Below are 14,754 nucleotides of genomic sequence, written 5' to 3' on the forward strand. Positions count from 1 at the left end.
TTTTCAAAATTCCTGTTTCTGAAACATATACTGACAGCTTAATTTGAGCTGTTGTGCAATATATTTTGACTTATTGTCACCTTTTTTCAAGACAATATATTTGTACTCTTTATATATTTTGATCATTCCAGGCCAAAAACCAGCAGTTCAATTTTCAGCATATTTAAATAGAACTGGTTCCACAAATACATCTCCATTTCCTGTTTTATCATCCATGAATTCTTTTAATATTAAAAATCCTTTGATAGCATCTTCAAATGGTGGTTTAAACCTCACTTCAACTTCGTTAGAAGTAAATGAATATATTTTACCTAGCACTGTACGAAGGGGCACAGATATTGTTTTAGAGACACCACAATGTAACAATATTTATGACTGTCCTACGAATTTAAATAAACTAGAAGAAATCATAGCACCAGAAATTTATAAATCAGAAATAGTTAATCCACATTCGCCAGAACAAAATACACCTAAAAACGCTGCTGAAATTGTTAAGATTCGACGTCGGAAAATGAATAAACACAAATTAAAGAAATGTCGTAAAAGACAAGTACACAAGAGAAGAACCGACAGGATAATGAAAGAAAAGAAGAAAGAGATGAGATTTCAAGAGAAATTGGCCTCAATAGCCCAATGGGCTGATGATTTCAATGCACAAGAATTTGTTGATAATGAATTAAAATTAGCAAGACGAGGTGGATTTAGTGTGGATGTGTTTCAAACCCATGAAGCTAGAAATAAAGACAGTGATATTAGATGGTAAATTTCAAATAGACCTTTAGAGTTTATTTTGTTTTGATGTATGAAGGTGAATAAAGTGCTAAAAATATCAATATTGATAATAGTTTGATTTCAAACTTCGACGCTGTTTGCAGCCCAGTCGTTAGGATGGTGGCTGGATATAGATTTTGTCAAAAATAAGTTCTCTGGGCCTTTAATTCTTCAAATTTTCTGAGTACAAAATCCAGCACCAATTCATTTGTGCTGATGGCCCGACGGGCTGACTCATTGTACTAGTATAGTGCTGTCAGGATATATATGTGAATGGATGTATTTGTGTTTCAAATGTTACGGTACGCAAATTGGTGCTATCCATGTCCTCGATACACATAAAAAATGAAGAAAAAACCTCTAATTCCCTTTAATGCCCTGAAGTATAATTACTATTACAAAACACTAGTCACATGATGAATGACAAAGCAGGTAAAATGGGGACCAGTCAACTGACTATTAATTGAATTAAATAATATTGATATTTTGTAATGTGTTATAACACATTGTTTGTCTTTTAACTTTAAACTACGGGTGTGTTTAAGAGAATTTGTTGAAAATCCAGTTATTTCCCTTCAATAATAAAAACCTTGTTTTGAAAATGTTCAAGTGACCTCTCCCAGATGTGCTTGATGATCTGTCAGTTTTCAATATGACACAGTCCCCAACCATTGTCTTTTTCATATTTATTCTTAATTGTCAAAAAAGGATCAATAATAATTCCTCAATCTCTTCAGAAAAGAACCCTGTTCACGTTTGTTCATGAATTCTTCAGAATGTACAGTTTTTAGAATAACTTTAAGTTTGATTTTGTAGAGTAGTTCGATTACAAACGTTTTCAGAATTCACTTGTCACTGAATAAAGAATCGTTCAATTAAGAGAATGGAGAAGTCAATGCAAACTTATCTCCCTTGTTTTTGCATGTTAAATGTTGCACCAGAAGTTTTGTACCGACATGATAGTATATGGTAAAAATAGAGATGAAATACGGATAGTTGGCGATGATGAGTTAGATTATAATCCTTTGACTCAAGCAAAACTAAAAAAATGAAAAACAATTCCTCGGAAATTCATGTCAATCAATGTGGTCTGAAATCTTAGCATCGACATTCAAAATCTTATTAAATTTGTCAAAATCCAATCAAAATTGTAGTTTATCGCGTTTAGTCTACAGCTATTTGTGTTACAGAAATTTGTGTTAACCGAACTCATCTGAGATCTCATCAACATACACACGCATACAGACAATTTATTCAAAACCATTTCCCATATTCATAGCCTAATCACGATTTCATTGACGAATGTAAGAGGGCATCCGAGAACCAGGCTCATCTTTTGGATTTTAGATACCCCCACCCCTCTAAATAGACCACTGCACACTACTGTGTGGCCGTATAAAAATCGAACTCATCCGAAATCTCATAAACATACGCAAATTCCTTTCGCGAATCGTTTAAGAGCAGTAATAATACCTCTTAAATCTTTATCAAATATCGTTGACACTGATATCAAATATGGTCAAAACCGTGAGATTGTGAAGCTGCAGTAAAACGGAAAGAAAAAGGGGGGAATGCAAAGAAGTGGTCGTTTCAGCAGTCAGCTCTCATAAATGCCATGTAGATGGACAATCGAAAGAAAAAAGAAAACACGTTATTATGACATTTTCAATGTTTTGTGTATAAAATATAATGACAACATTTTGAACAAACATAGAGGTAATCAATTACAACATAATCACTCTAAAATGATATTTTTGACATTTTTCGACTTTGTGATATCGATCAAATGATATTATATGAGAGTTGATATATATATTATGAATGTATATGCAACAAATGCACGAGCAAATTGCTTTCCTTATGCTTCACTTTCACAATGATATTCGTTATAGCCTGCATGTCTTCAAGATCTCTTATTGAAACAATCTTATTTCTAAATATTTCTAAAATTTAATGATTGAGACATTGCGACTATAACAAAATGTACTTCATTTTGAGATGTTACGGAAGAATATTAAATAATTTATCGTTGAAATGTTCACTAAAAACTGACATTATTACTGCAAAATTAGAATTAAATTAAAATAAATTTTCTGCCTGTGTTTTACTTTCATTTACCCCTTTCAAAAATATATTCTGTCTGTGTAAAAGTACGGGCACAAGAGCGGTCTTGGTCGGAGTTATCCGCACCAGTTATCCATCGATAAGACAGGACTCGTTCAGAAGATACCAATAAATTCAAAACGCTTCCTAAAAATTTTCTTATTCAACGCAAGGCAAGTCCAATATGCAAAACTTTTCGAGGGTCTGGAAGGATGTACCCATGGGGTTGTGGGTAAAAATCGCAATTTGATCAAAATATGGTCTAATTAGGCCAGAAATGAATTGCTGATGAAATGGGTGAATAATTATATGCATAAGAATATTTCGAAATAAAATTGCATTCAATAGAGCATAGCCGAATCTACAAGCGATCCTAATATCTATTCATCAGCATGTATTACTATTTTTTCAGCCATCAATTAGTGAAAGTGAAAATTCTGCTATGGACAGCTTGTAGTTCCAGCAATCTATGGAATGCACACACAATATTATGGCACAGTTTATAAGGAAGGTTGAAGCTCCGCTTTTTAAACACAGCTATCATAGTATATATTCAGCTACATATCAACTACTTAGAGCGTTTGAAATGAGACGTTTCATTTCTATGTGAGGATTTCATTTTTATTTAAAATATTCATCTTGTACACAGAACAATGTTATTATGCTACTAGATTGTCGTTGTTTGTAGAATTTTGATCATGTAAGTCCTTCAATATGGCCCTATTTTCAATATTTTTATTTTAGTTTATCTGTGTATAGAATTTACTAATAAAATAATAGAATATTAATAACACTATGAAAAATATTTAACAATTTATCATATTCATGTCACTTTCACAATATTACACATTAATCATCTTGTTCATAGAATACAGTAAACCTGAAAACTGTTGGAAACCTGCAAAATCTATCAATAAGACAAAAAAAATAGGCACTTCTATTCCCCATGTCATGTCTGGACGTGTTCATTTATCATTCTTAATAGTATTCAAATCAATATTAACAGTTAACGAGTTCATGTATGTAAAGTATGTTAATATATATCTATTGAATCAAAACTTATGGGTGTTGTTGCATTTCAAATTCATGAAATTTAAAACACTGGGCTCTAATAATGTTAGCCACTGCTTTTCCTTAATTTAAAGCAAAAACACAACACAATGTAGGTGAGATTGGGAAATCAAAGTATTCAGCACCTGTCCAAAATAGCCAAATATAAAAGTAGGTTTGATGTTATCTGAATAATGAATAATATTGTGAAAGTGATTTAAGGCATGTCAATTCATTTTAAACTTTTTACAACTTCATATACATAATCTATATATTTATAATATATCATCAAAAACTTAACAATTAGTAAAGACTCTTTCATGGACGAAAAAATAAACTAAGAAACAAATATTATGATTTTTGAATCATAAATAGTATTTAGAAATTAACAATTAAAAGTAACAGCCAATGACTACTAATGAATGATGTATTATGGTATATGTTTCCGGTATGTATCATACCAATATCAATTATAAAACAATGGTATATATATTTATATATCATATAGCTGCCACTCCTTTTTAATAAAATCTTTAAATCAATTATTTAGCCGTACTATTTACTAATAAAACATTTGCTCAAGCTAAGACGTTACCTTTTACTATTTCCTTCTTTGTCAAAAATATACAATAAATGCCATTCAAAGTTAGCACAAGACCTACGCCATGGAATGAATGGAAATTGTTGTCAGAAAACCTAGCTTATCGTATCCGAATAATTTTCTGAAATTTTACTCAATACTTAAAAATTTCTGCAAAACAGTGACTGCAAGAAAACAAATCAGTCAGTGATTTGCTTTTATATGATGTACCAATTGTTCCTGTTGCAAAGCCAAAAAATCTCCGTCTAAGTCTGGGCAAATGTTGAATTTGAATAGTTTGCTATCAATCATTGTAAGAGAGGTAACAGTGAAAGACATAATATTCAGCCCTGTAGAAGATAGTCGAGTTTTCCAACCATCTTCTACACTTGTTCGTTAGCACTTTATATACTTCATCGTTTATTAGCACTTTATATTCTTCATCGTTTATTAGCACTTTATTATGCTTCATTCGACTTCTACATAATATTTACTTATCATACGGATAGCACGTAAGATGTATACTGTCCTCATTGGTGACCACTGTCTTGGTTCCTAGTTCGTTGCACGACTTGATAAAGGGTGTTTTTTTTCTGTGGATATGACCTATCTTTATAACATTCTTAGTCGAACCTACACTATCTAGCTATTTAGACTTGGTGGGTATTTTGTTCTGTAGTAGGTTTCATGTCGTCATTTTGTAAACTGAAACTTTTCGGACGACCCTCAAAATCGTGATTGGCCAAGGTATCCAGATGATTCAAAAATTCCAACTTTTTCTTTTTTAAATTTTCAAAGATTCCAAGTTTTACCTACTGAATAAACAACGATCCAGGCCCATTAGCTTGAAACTGAACTGAAAATGGATGTCATCCCTAATTTGTTGACCTTTCCAGGTCGTATGAACAGAGGTTCATATCAAACAGCTTATCTATTATACAGCAGTAGACTGTGGATCATACTGCCGGGGTCAGTGGGGGTATGTCAGAACTTGACGAATTCTTGTTGCAATATTCGAAATTACGAAATTTGGATCGAGATCCTATTGAATTATCACTACCATGTAAGCATTTTTCAAAGTCCAATAACTGTCCCATGAAATTAAAATTGGGAGAAATATTTGGTTTACAACTTTTGACAAAATCATACGCCTCGTTCATAGTCAGGTTCAATTTGCTCATCAAATACGCCACAGTCACCGTCACAGAACGACTTATTCCAGCCAAACAATGAACTAAAACACCACAGTGGTTCTCTCTCGCTTCATCTGAAAAGACAAAACAAAAAATAAAAACATCGAAACTTTTGCCGAATTGGGGTTAAAATGGCAAAGATGGTGAAGGTGTTAAATGCGTTAACTGGTGATTATTATTATTATTATATAATAATATTATTTTGTTTATTTACAATAAGTAATTAGCTAAAGGAAATAACGTATTAGAACACATTTCCCTTCTATAAAGAAGTATAAGAAGGAAATATAATATAGAGTCAAGATGACATTTCATACGCCAAATTAATCGCAATGCTTTTCTTTCATTCAAATAAATCTTTATCAACATTACAAACTATTGCATTTCAGAATAAAGCCACACTGAAATTGAGTTATGTTTGATGTCAGAAAAAGAAAAATATATTCAAGATATTTCAAAACTACAGAGAATTCACTCTTGCTTTCCGTTATTACAATTACTTTTCAGTTCGAGTAACAATTTCTAAGCTGTAAGTTTTGGATTAAGTGTTCAATTTTGTTCTAGCAGAAAAACAAATATGGGATTTGATAACATTTGCACATCTCTAATCCACTATTTGACATCAATCTTACTGCTAGTTACTTCAGACTTAATAACAGTCCTATTAATTTACCAAATTTCTCAAGAAATAAATATTGCTTTATTCTACATAAATACAAATTAATCTATTTTTAGTGCTGCGTTCTAGTTGATAACGACTGGAGGGTATAAGGAAAATACAAAACACTGGCGTGAATAATTAGAATGTTCAAATGGAACAAGATATTCAATAATATGTACGCCTTCAACTAGGTTTGCAATGCTTTGCTTGTTTAAGTGAAGTAATTAATTCAAAAGAGTTGAGGTGTCATTCTAGAAAAATGTATGTAAACCCCTGTAAATAAACTGTATAATAATATACACTGTATTTTCCAGAACGACGCTCTCCATTTACAAACAACTTTATGTATATTTTGATGACTATCACGTGATATAGGCGTGCTATCATATATACATTAATTCGAAAAATAGTCTCACACAACAAGACTCCATATGACTCCAAAATTTACCATCGGTTGAATACTTTGAGTTCAATTAGTATTATCATTCAGATATCAATGAAATGGTGCAAGCGATTTCCGAGCACGCTTTTACGCACTAATCTTAAATCTTTACAAGTTTTATTTTCATTTTAAGCTTCTAAAGTGTAATTATTTGCTGAATTTGGGTGATGGACAGGACTCATTCTCCCTTTTTTACGAAGAAAGAGCTGGGAAATAAAAACTAAAACATGAGAGGATCATTAGTTTTTCTATTGGAAACAATCCAATGTTCATATTCAGTCTAGATGTGTGAGACTATGATAAGTTTATATTCATTTCTTTTAAACAGGAAATCTGACCTCAGAAAATGTTAAAAACTCCTCACCCACTTCCTTTTCTATTTATATTTCATTTAAATACCAAATAGTTTACTAGCATTATTCCATGTTGGGTGTTCCAACATTTATCAGTAGGCCAATATACGTCAGAGATTTATACTTATAGTTTGAAGACTTTTAAAATGTTTTCTACTGATAACTAGGTCGGTTTTGGTCTGTGCAATGAAACGGTTGCTTGGCTTGAACAGATTCGCTGAATTCTACATCGCCTAAATTGCCCTATATACAACCATGAACTATACATATAACATTATACAAATTTCGTGAACTACTTCATTCTTGTATTATTGTTGAATATTAGAAATTTGTCAACAAAATGCAATTATTTGGAAAAAATGTCTTGATATTAATCACGCGAACTTATCACTATTAAGACAGTGAAAAATCATTAATATATTCTTGCCGTGATGAAATGTCCTTGCGTTTTAACGATAAGGCTAATCAGCTAATACCATTGATTCTTAAGAATTGGGTCAGTAGAACAAGAAATCTTCTCAGACCTTGGCACTAATCAATACCTTGCAACATAACACACTATAGATTTGTTATCAATCCACACCCACGTTCACTAGCACGGTCGATCATATCATTGTAAGTCATGTAATGAGATAGCTATCTAAATGTCAGAAAAATTAATTCCTTTCATAATCTGCCCCTGGTGTTTAGCAAAGTTACATTGAGTTGCCATTATAGAAATTACGACTACTTCTTTCAAGTGAGGCCTATCCTTTGATCAAGCAGATCCGTGACATTTCTCCATGTAAATATAGTCTGATATACAAAATTATCTCTATTTCCTCAATAAATCAACTCATCCATTATCATTCAAATGGTAGACCGCGCAAAAATATGAAAACATGATTTACTGAACAATTCGTCAGAATTCAACAAAGTTTCACAGTCTGTATAGTATTTTATCACTTCCGGTATAGAAGACAGTTTTCACCTGAATCTCTAGTATTTTTAATACCATTGTATGTGACCCAGTTCATTCATATACTTATATTTCAAAAAATATTATGTAAATGGGTCAAGAGATTTGGATAAGATGTTAGATGCACAATACATTTGACATAATGGGGCAGTAGACTATCACATGACACGAATTACGACGTCAAATTAAATATTATAGACCCATCCTCTATGACAAGCAAACAAATGTTAGAAATATGTCATTGACCGTTCCTATTTTAAATTGGTTGGGCTTAGCATGTTTACTTTCAAAATTTAGGTCAAATCCACCGCGTGAATTGAAATATTAATGCGATTAAAAGATAGGCCTATAACTTGTTCGCAAAATGTCAATTTGTGTATCAATCAAAGTCAGGGTTGAAGCGTAACATACATAAAATCTTTTCATAGAATCATATTTTTTCTATTTTGTCATTTGTTATTCTGAGAATGTAATAAAAAAGAGCATAGTGTCATTTATTTGAGTGTGACTTGAGGGGTGAATAAAAACCTAGCGACGAGGTTAACATTCCCTTTAAAGTTACTAAACAAACGAGTTTTTATTCAGTTGGGTGATACTGTACATAAGGGGGCGTTTGGTCGACTCGACAGTGTTGGCTCACAGCCAAACTTCAAGATAAAAACGTTAGTTGTTCTTTACTCCTTGAAGATCCTGTGTGGATTTATTCCTTGATTATATAACATAGGAGAGATTTTATAAAATTACACTATGCCTATAAGCGCAATAAAAACCTTAGTAATTTTTTGGTCCGTGGTAGACTCGATCCCATTGAATCCAATAATACTTGACCCCCCTCTCTATTTTCTAGCTCATTAAGTATAATATATTCTAATCCTTATATATAGATGTTTAACTTTTCAGAACCTATTCATACTCTTTTCTTTTAGAACTGGTAACAAGAAAACTTTCATATTATAGACTTTTGTTTATTGTAGATTACTCGTGGTTGTTTTTTTAACTTAATACTAACTATGCTAACTTCACCTTATCTTGTATTGAACATTTATCTCTTTATTTGTGACCTTGGCCAGTGCTTTACATAGAAGTTTTTAGGAACTTCTTCACTCTTAACACTAACAACAAATGTAGGCAGATAAATCGAAAGTGAAAGACGTATAAGTTTCTCTGATACACTTCAAAGAAATCAATCTAATTGTTTATGTAATGTGGTTAGGCAAAAAGCTCTCCTACACCACAATTACAATGTTTCCTTTCTTATTTTACGTTCACTGCCCCTTACATTATTGCTATGTTTATTGAAAACGAGAAGTCATTTGGTTTGATCGGATAACAAACTAATTTTAGATTCAACTTTTTATATAAAAAAGATCAAGTCAATGTGATGTTGGTATTCATTGTCATCACTTATCAATCAAAACTTGTAGTAGTTGTCAAAAGGCCCCGAGGCTTTCGGCTTTTAACATTTCACCCACCCACTCTTCTAAAAACTGTCTTACTGAAACAGCCTTAAGGTATCCGTTTTATAACCTTAAGAAATGTTAGGCGACAATTAAATGTCATGTCTCTTTTCTTCTTAAGGATCTTACCACGTTACTCTAATCTGGATTAGGATTAGAAGGATCCGTAAGCCTACTTATCCGTAATCCATTCCATGATTGAAGTGCTCTAATAGTTTTAAGGGATTTCTTAAAATTGAGAAGCGTGCAAAGTACCAAAAAAAAAGATCTCTAAAAGATTTTAGTATTTTCATCAATATTTATATCTGTATTTTTTAACAGCTGATAGTCCAATTAAAGTAATAGTGTAATTAAAGTGAAAAGAATCACTCTTTATTGGAAGCAATAATGAAATGAAAACAAGACTCAATCATCCAGACATTGAAAGTTCATTACGTCAATCATCTGGTGGATCTGGACTACCGGAAATAGGAAAATTGCACACCTGTAGGCTATCTTGTAATAAGATAAACAAGATTAATTACGACCATGTTTTATACTATTATTATTATTATCTGACGAGATGGGTAACACAAAAAACATGTCTTGAAGTTAGAATATCATCAATTTGGAGATGAATTATTTGAAAAACGATCGTTTCACGTGGATAGTGTCATGGCGTTCGTTTGCCGTTGAAAAATTATAAAATACCTACCAATAAATGCAATGGCTTCTGGAAAAAACTCGAACAAGTCTTGAGACAGGTGATCGCTGATGTTGATGCGAAGGTATTTAAACGAATCGTCATTTGCAAACATATTTGGCACATTAGGGGTGACGTTTAAAATATAGCAGATTCCATTTTGTTTCAATTGTTGTAAATCGGCCGAGTTTTTAGCGTTACCTAGATAAAGGTATGGCAGTACTTGAACGGGAAAGGGTGACTGTAATGAAGGCGTACCATCATTTTCACTGTCACTTGAGGTACCATAGGCTGAGTCTTCACTAATTCGTAAGTTACTCAGTCCATTTAAAGAGTTTTCGGTACTGTCTAAAGAAACACAATGTTCTGGAAAACGTTGAACGAACGTCGTGAAACCTCCTGTAAATAAAAAAAAGATATTATGAAAAAATACTTCAAGATGTTATTCACTCCCTTGAATTGGTAAAATAAACTTGTAGGGAATTTACAGCTGACAAGGGCAACAACTCTAGATGACACTTACAGAACAGTCTTGAGGCTGTGGAAAAATACTTGGTAGACCTACAAAATCGGCTTTAAAAATCAATCTGGTTTATATGAGTTTCTGATGTTAAGCTAGCGTAGTCTCCATCTTATAAAATATCGATCGTTAATTAGGTTTTAAAATCCTTTTTACATGAGGTATTTTATAAACAAAAGTAAATTTTACACAAGTATGTAAATAGAGGTTAAAAGATAAGCTACTTGTATTACCAAGGAGAAATGTAGCACGGCAGCCATCTTGGCGAAGTTTCTTCACTAAAAGATGTAGTATGCTAGATGGGTTAGCATTGAGGTCAGTGGAACACTCGTCGTATAAAATGATTAAATGAGTTTTACATTGTTTATTAAAGCGTTCCTTGTCAACATTATTATGAATAATTGCTGACATATTCAATATTCCCTTCCGTAATCTCTTCACCAATAATCCTGGTAAAGTGACATTAATGGAATTCACAACATGACTACGGCTATATTCCGACTGCGAACGACAGTCCACGAGCAACAGTTTTTCTCCATTTTCAATATCTCGGTGAAGACGATCAGGGCAGCAATAGTCTCCATTTGTGTCGCTCGTCATAGTATAATACAATGATTCCAGGCAAGGCATCGGGTCCGAAATGTACACAATGTATAGGAAATTTACCACTATATCGGTGGTAAATACGTGTTAAATATATATCCTCGTTTAAACCTCTGAAACCATTGGTAATTATATATTATGTAAATGTTTATATATATCCACAGAAGTACTATCCCAATTCAACTTGTCAACACTCCTATTTTCCAACGACCTAAATGTAAACAACAGAGATGAAGGTCGATACCAAGAGTTTCAAAGTAACTTAATTGTTGTCTATTTCTTTAAGTCGGGATTTTATGAACACAGAGCGAGATCAGCGACCACTATACATTCAATTTATGCCAGACATTCTTATTTCAGAAGGACCAATGAAAACGTTAGTTTTATCAACCATCCCCGCCTTGTAGGATCTATATATGGCGCCGTTATATGATTGGTTGAATATGACGATACTTTCTAATAATAGTTGGTCTAATTTATTTCCCGTTGTTTGCTGGCAAGTTGCCAGTTCAATTGAAGAGTTATGAATGACACTTTGAAAAAGAAATACTATTCATTCAGTTGAAACGGTCAGATACGTGTAGTCTCATCTAATTAAGACAATATCTTTTACATTCCCTTCGTTTACATTTTCTTTTGTTTACAACATAAAACGAAAAATTTCAGTAAACATATTTCATAACGTATCTGTGTCTACATTTAGAGGTACACTTATCTTTGATAATATGTAGGAAGGGTTAGGTAAATTAAAGTGGGCAAAGTGGTTTAGTCATTGAATAATAAAAACACTCGATACAGCAATTTGCTAATAGAGCATGATTTTCCAACCATTCTACCCAGGCCCGTAACCAGCCCAATGTGCAAAGGATGGTGGATGGGTGGGGGGAGGGGTGGTTCGCATTACATGAGGTGGCAATAGTTGATAAAGACTGATTTCAGCTTCAGTTGACAATTCGTTCGAATTTTGCAGGTGGTGGGGCGAATATAGTTGACAATGACTAGAGATACAATTACTATATTCTACTCAATATCTAGTTTATAACTTCTGATACCAACAATGACTAGAGATACAGTCACTATATTCTACTCTATATCTAGTCTATAACATCTGACACCTACAGTGACTAGAGTTACAGTCACTATATTCTACTCTATATCTAGTCTATAACATCTGATACCTGCAGTGACTAGAGTTACAGTCACTATATTCTACTCTATATCTAGTCTATAACATCTGATACCTGCAGTGACTAGAGTTACAGTCACTATATTCTACTCTATAGTCTATAACATCTGACACCTACAATGACTAGAGATACAATCACTATACTCTACTCTACATCTAGACTATAACATCTGACACCTACAATAAACAGAGTTACAGTTACTATATTCTACTCTATATCTAGTCTATAACATCTGACACCTACTATGACTATAGAGATACAGTTACTGTATTCTACTCTATATCTAGTCTATAACTTCTGATACCTACAATGACTAGAGTTACAGTCACTATATTCTACTCTATATCTAGTCTATAACATCTGATACCTGCAGTGACTAGAGTTACAGTCACTATATTCTACTCTATAGTCTATAACATCTGACACCTACAATGACTAGAGATACAATCACTATACTCTACTCTACATCTAGACTATAATATCTGACACCTACTATGACTATAGAGATACAGTTACTGTATTCTACTCTATATCTAGACTATAACATCTGATACCAACAATGACTATAGAGATACAGTCACTATATTCTCCTCTATATATAGCCTATAACTTCTGACACCTACAATGACTAGAGTTACAGTCACTATATTCTACTCTATATCTAGTCTATAACTTCTGATACCTACAATGACTAGAGATACAGTCAATATATTCTACTCTATATCTAGTCTATAACATCTGATACCAACAATGACTATAGAGATACAGTCACTATATTTTACTCTATATCTAGTCTATAACTTCTGATACCAACAATGACTATAGAGTTACAGTCACTATATTCTACTCTATATCTAGTCTATAACATCTGATACCTACAATGACTACTATAACATCTGATACCTACAATGACTAGAGATACAGTCACTATATTCTACTCTATATCTAGACTATAACATCTGATACGAACAATGACTATAGAGATACAGTCACTATATTTTACTCTATAGCTCGACTATAACATCTGATACCAACAATGACTAGAGATACAGTCACTATATTTTACTCTATATCTAGACTATAACATCTGATACCAACAATGACTATAGAGATACAGTCACTATATTCTACTCTAGACTAGAAATTCATTTATTTGATCGAGTGTTAAGGGTGGGATTCGTGAAATGGCATATCTAAATATTGTTCATATCAGTTATATCTCAAAGATGGAGGGACGAAAGGATTAACATTTGAATTCGCTGTTGTATTCTGGATAGTTCTTTTGTGAGAAATGAATAAATAAACCAGTGGTTAACCTATATTATATCCTGCCAACACAACCTACTTCATTTTGTTAATAGTGATGTTCAATGTTAGTTAAATTAACAAACAATTTGTAACGTTTAATTGACGTATTAGTTGCGTCTATTTTTAACTTATGTTTTGTAATGTTAGAAAAGGATTGGTTATTATTTGAAACGCTTAGTAACTTCTTATCCTATGAATTAAGAACACATGCGTATCTTTTTTTGTAATTCATGTGATTGCACAAACGACGTGAAACCCTATTAACCCTTCAAAACTGTTTTATAACACGTTAGTATTCCTTATGTAACATCATACTCTATCATAATATAACCTTACCAACTTTAAACCTTTTAAAATGATTGTCATTTTGGATTAAAGGTACGAGTGTGTCCTTTTTTAACCAATCATACTTTAGTCTCAGAAACGGGAATTGTTTTTAGCTAAGCCGTAAGCAGTAATAGTGTTCACAGTACACCGTCGAAATTTGAGCCTTCAAATCCGTGTGTGTTTGAATATTAAAAAATATCAGACACTGCCATATACCGAAAAGATATATAGAAATAGGAAAACAAATTCCTGGAGATATTTCTGTAGGGATTTTTCGATTTTCGTACATTCTTAATACTTCTGAAAACTATTTACACATACTCAAGTTACGTCACTAACAGCTAAAAAAAAATCTAAACCGGTTAGTAAGTATTCCGCGGGTTCCATTTTTACTGTAATAGATGAGATTTGATAATGAGAAATGAATCGTAACACCAATCAACAGCAATTTCACATACGAGTCGCGGGTCCGTAGTTCTGTCCACGCAAAAATCACTTTATGTACTTTTTGATACAGTAAATCAAATTTGATGTTTAAAATGGTTTCTATGTCGCCAGG

General features: G+C 32.6%; 2 protein-coding genes across 2 annotated transcripts; one reads left to right on the forward strand and one right to left on the reverse strand.

Moving 5' to 3' along the window:
- Positions 1 to 490: 490 nt before the first annotated feature.
- Positions 491 to 724, forward strand: LOTGIDRAFT_78989 (hypothetical protein; the record flags this gene model as incomplete). Its single annotated transcript, XM_009051515.1, has 1 exon — positions 491 to 724. A coding segment is annotated over one exon (234 nt), but the record flags the coding sequence as incomplete, so codon positions are not given.
- Positions 725 to 5,460: 4,736 nt separating this feature from the next.
- Positions 5,461 to 11,370, reverse strand: LOTGIDRAFT_113325 (hypothetical protein; the record flags this gene model as incomplete). The annotated part of the gene is made up of 3 exons (XM_009051649.1): positions 5,461 to 5,771; positions 10,263 to 10,649; positions 11,004 to 11,370. 3 exons carry the CDS (start codon positions 11,368 to 11,370, stop codon positions 5,461 to 5,463), a joined length of 1,065 nt encoding a protein of 354 aa, XP_009049897.1.
- Between the last annotated feature and the right edge of the window lie 3,384 nt (positions 11,371 to 14,754).

Source organism: Lottia gigantea, assembly GCF_000327385.1.
Source record: "Lottia gigantea unplaced genomic scaffold LOTGIsca_17, whole genome shotgun sequence".
Classification (NCBI taxonomy): Eukaryota; Metazoa; Mollusca; class Gastropoda; family Lottiidae; genus Lottia; species Lottia gigantea.